The sequence below is a fragment of the Solanum pennellii genome, chromosome 11 (assembly GCF_001406875.1).
Source record: "Solanum pennellii chromosome 11, SPENNV200".
Taxonomy (NCBI): Eukaryota; Viridiplantae; Streptophyta; class Magnoliopsida; order Solanales; family Solanaceae; genus Solanum; species Solanum pennellii.
In genome coordinates this window covers 18,163,165-18,167,064 of record NC_028647.1, presented here as the reverse complement: position 1 = coordinate 18,167,064, position 3,900 = coordinate 18,163,165, and the positions used below count along the sequence as shown (strand labels likewise).

Here is a 3,900-nt window from a genome sequence, read left to right as displayed (position 1 = left end):
CCACCAAACAAACTTCTAAAGTCATTTTTTAAATAAATTATACAAGTTTACCAAGCAGGAACAAACATGTGAAGCTCTAGTACATCCGTTTTCAGTTTAGGGTGTTATAGATATCTGAGTTAAACTATGCACTAAAATCTCCTTATATCTTGAGTTAATTCTTCCACAAATTACTCATTTAGGCCAAGGGTTTTCTTGGAGACCACAAATGGTTCTCGAGTGCGGGCCATGTCCAAAATGTAGGCTTAGAGCATAAAAATCACTACTTATAGCATACCTTTAAACTTGGGTTGTATCATTTTACCATACAATACTTCAAAGTCAAGCCTCCACTTCATCCGAGACACACCAATACAATGAGTGACATCATCATTGATTTTCCTACTCTGATAGATGATACTTGAAACTATCTTTCTTAGGAATAGCCTGAATATCAAGTCTCTCTTTCATGCCAATCTCATATAATGTATTATTGAATTAACTATCAAAATATTTTATTTTGATTCAGCTAAACCTAACCCTTTAGATTCCATAGTTTGTCTCCGCAGATCCAAACTAACATCAAATCCATCAAATGGCTCATCAGATTGTTTTACATCAAGCATACACTATGACACGTCAGTATGAATATAATACTATTTGATCCATTACCAAAGAAATTGAAATACCCTAAGAATCGATTCTTGGTGCAACCTAATCTTAACTAGGAATTGTTTAGAGTCTCCATCCATCTTTCTAATTCAAATATATCTCCATCACAAAATTGTTGTCACCCTAATATAATTGGTACACCTTTAGCCTCCGCGCATTTCTAGAGGACGTCCCCTAGTCAATGAACACCATATCTAAGTTCTCTTTTTTCTTATATTTCTCCATCAGTCTCCACACAAAATGGATGACTTCTATAGTCTATCTCCCAAGAATGAAATCAATCTTATTCTTTGAAATGGAGACACACCTCCTCACCTCATCTCAATAACCATGTTCTAAAGTTCCATAGCGTGTCATATCAACTTGATGTCCCTGTGATTATTACATTTTTGTATATCATTTTTAATCTTGTGCAATGGGAACATTGTACTGCACCTACATTTTTTTAGCTTTTTTGTAATTAAAAAATAACAATAAGAAAAATACAAGAATAGAGAGAGGGGAGGTGAAAATACAATATAAAAAAAGGAGAGATATGAAAATACAAAATAAAAAAGGAAGAGAGAAGTGAAAATACAATTTATCAGAGAGAGAGAGAGAGAGAGAGAGAGAGGGAGGGAGAGACGGATAAAGCTACAAAATACAAAGAGAGAGACATGTGAAAATACAAAAAAAGAGAGACAAATAGAGGAAGAGAAAAGTCAAAATACATAATGCAAAGAGGAAGTTATGGAGAGAAGAAAGAGAGGAAGAGAAATAAAAACATAGGAAGAGAGGTTAGAGAGATTTTTCTCAAAATCTCAAACATTAGCTATGAATTATAAATACCGAAAATGTAGTTATATGTGTCAATTTATATGAAAAAGATAGTAATTTTTAAAAATATCTCACTAATGTATTATATTGTCTAATTTATAAATTACAGTACAGCTTTTATTCTTATAAAAATAGAAAGATGTATTTTTCTTAGTGGAAATAGTAAATATCAATAAACGTGTGGATATCTTTACTCTTATGCAATCTTAATTCAATTATCATTTTCTCTTTATCTCTCTCTTTCATGATTTTCTATGATTCTCTCCACAAATGAATTCTAATGAAAGTTTTTCCAACAAAAGACAATGAAATTTGACAACAAAAGCAATTTAATGGATCACTGTGTTTGTGATTTCAACTCAAATATTATGTTTGATTACATGATCAAGTACATATATGTGTAGCAATTAGGCAGATTGGGTAAAATTTGGACATGTCACGGTCGGCTAAGACAACAATCAGGTCAAGACCCAACCCAATCCAAATTTGCTTGGGTCAAAAAAGGTTGGCTCAAAATGGATTAGGTAATGGGTTACATTATGGGTCAAAACCCAACACAACCAAACCCAACTCAAATTTTACTAGGCTTAATTGTTTTATTTGTTATTCTAAAGTATTTTAAAACCTAATAAAATTTGTTTCCTTTATTATTTGCATATACAACATATCAAATTAAAAGAAAGTTAATGTTATTTTAACAAGATTTTTCATGAGCCTATTCAGGTTTCATATCACTCAAAATATTAGTGGGTTGGAGGGGTTGGAGGGCTTGAGTTTGAATTTGCCACCCCTAAATGGTCGATTTCATTTAATCTTGTTAATATAAAATTAAATTTGAGAAAATTTGTGGTTTAGCTATTTTCTCAATTTCAAATGGCTGAGTAGAGCATCTAAAATTTGCTTCGAGAAAATCACAATCAATAATTGAAATTATCGCACAAAGCATGTTCTAAATTGAAACAAATAACAATTAAAATTCCTAAATAAAATTTGCTCATAAATAAAGGGATATTATGCCAAATACCAAGGGTAAAATTTCCCACAAATATATCTATGTCTAAATCTAATACTAATCACAATCTTTTCTCTTTTTTTGGAAACAAATTAAATTCATCATATTCCTTTTTGTTTTTTTTGGCTCAAAACTAAAATCATTATAATCATTGAAAGAGGTTAAATGTGTCAGCATCATTGTCCGCCGTTGATTCTCTTCCATCTAACGACGTACATATTCGATCCACGTGATTGCCTTCTATTGGGTGAGTATAATTGTTGTTGCCTATAAATATCCAAATCAAACTACTTTAGAACTCACTTCTCTCCTAATTTCCATCAATAAAAAAGGAAAACCTTTTTTTATGTTTTTGAAGTAGAGAAAATATAAAAATGGTTGGAAAAGGAAAATCCCTTGGTTCCACAAGTGCAAAAAAATATCGTTCCCGCAGTACAAAAGCAGGTCTGCATTTTCTGGTTGGTCATATCTCTCAATTTCTAAAAGTCGGAAAGTACGCTGAACGTGTTGGTGCCAGAGCTCCTGTTTTTCTTGAAGCTGTGCTTGAGTACCTTGCAACTGAGGTGAGTTTCACTACTTTAGTATTTCTAGTGTTTTGTATTACTGAATCTTAATATATATTTTTATGATTAAGCGCTTATAGGTACTTGATTTGGCTGGAAATGCAGCAAGGGAAAACAAAAAAACCCGAATCAATCCAACGCACATTCACTTGGCTATTAGGACTGATGATGAATTAAGCAAGTTGGGAGGAGATGCAACCATTGTTAATTGTGGTGTTATACCAAACATACACAATAGTCATATGTCTAACAACAAGAGTAGCCACTCATCAAAGGTCATCGTTGCTACTATTGAGGAGGAGGATTAGATCGCTGATTCAATCGATCATGATATTAAATAGTTCTCTTAGCTGTCATTATCTCTTTGCATTGTAGAAATTTTTATGATTGAAAAATTTATCCAATAAAGTTGTTCTTCATAAAAAAAAAATAGATTGATCGTTTTTCTATTGTGTTTACTTAGTTTTGTTGTGGGTTTTGTCTATTATTATTCTTTAAAAATGGAGAAGGACCTAAAATTCCCCTCAACTATCTAAATTGACATATGACTATCCACATCCACCTTTTAGCCCCCAGATACCTTTGATGTCAAAATTGTGGTTCAAATCCTTATTTCTAATAACCCATATTCAAAAGGTGGACAGAGGGTAAGTTTCTACAAAATCCTATAGTTTAATTGCATTTTCGGTTCACCTCCATCAAAATAATTTTGAAATTACATAATAAATTGACTCATGTGATTGACTTGATTTTTTGTTCCATAGTAAATAATAAAGTTAAAAAAATATTTATCCTCTGACATGAAAATTCTAAACTTACCTCCCCCTTCACTTCCTTTCTCTTCCATTTTTTCCTTCT

General features: G+C 31.9%; 1 protein-coding gene across 1 annotated transcript; it reads left to right on the top strand.

The window, feature by feature from the left end:
• The first annotated feature begins 2,810 nt into the window (after window positions 1-2,810).
• LOC107004283 (histone H2A.6-like) lies at window positions 2,811-3,350 on the top strand. Its single transcript, XM_015202512.2, has 2 exons — window positions 2,811-3,042; window positions 3,123-3,350. Exons 1-2 carry the CDS (start codon window positions 2,854-2,856, stop codon window positions 3,348-3,350), a joined length of 417 nt encoding a protein of 138 aa, XP_015057998.1. The 5' UTR covers window positions 2,811-2,853.
• Window positions 3,351-3,900: the final 550 nt, after the last annotated feature.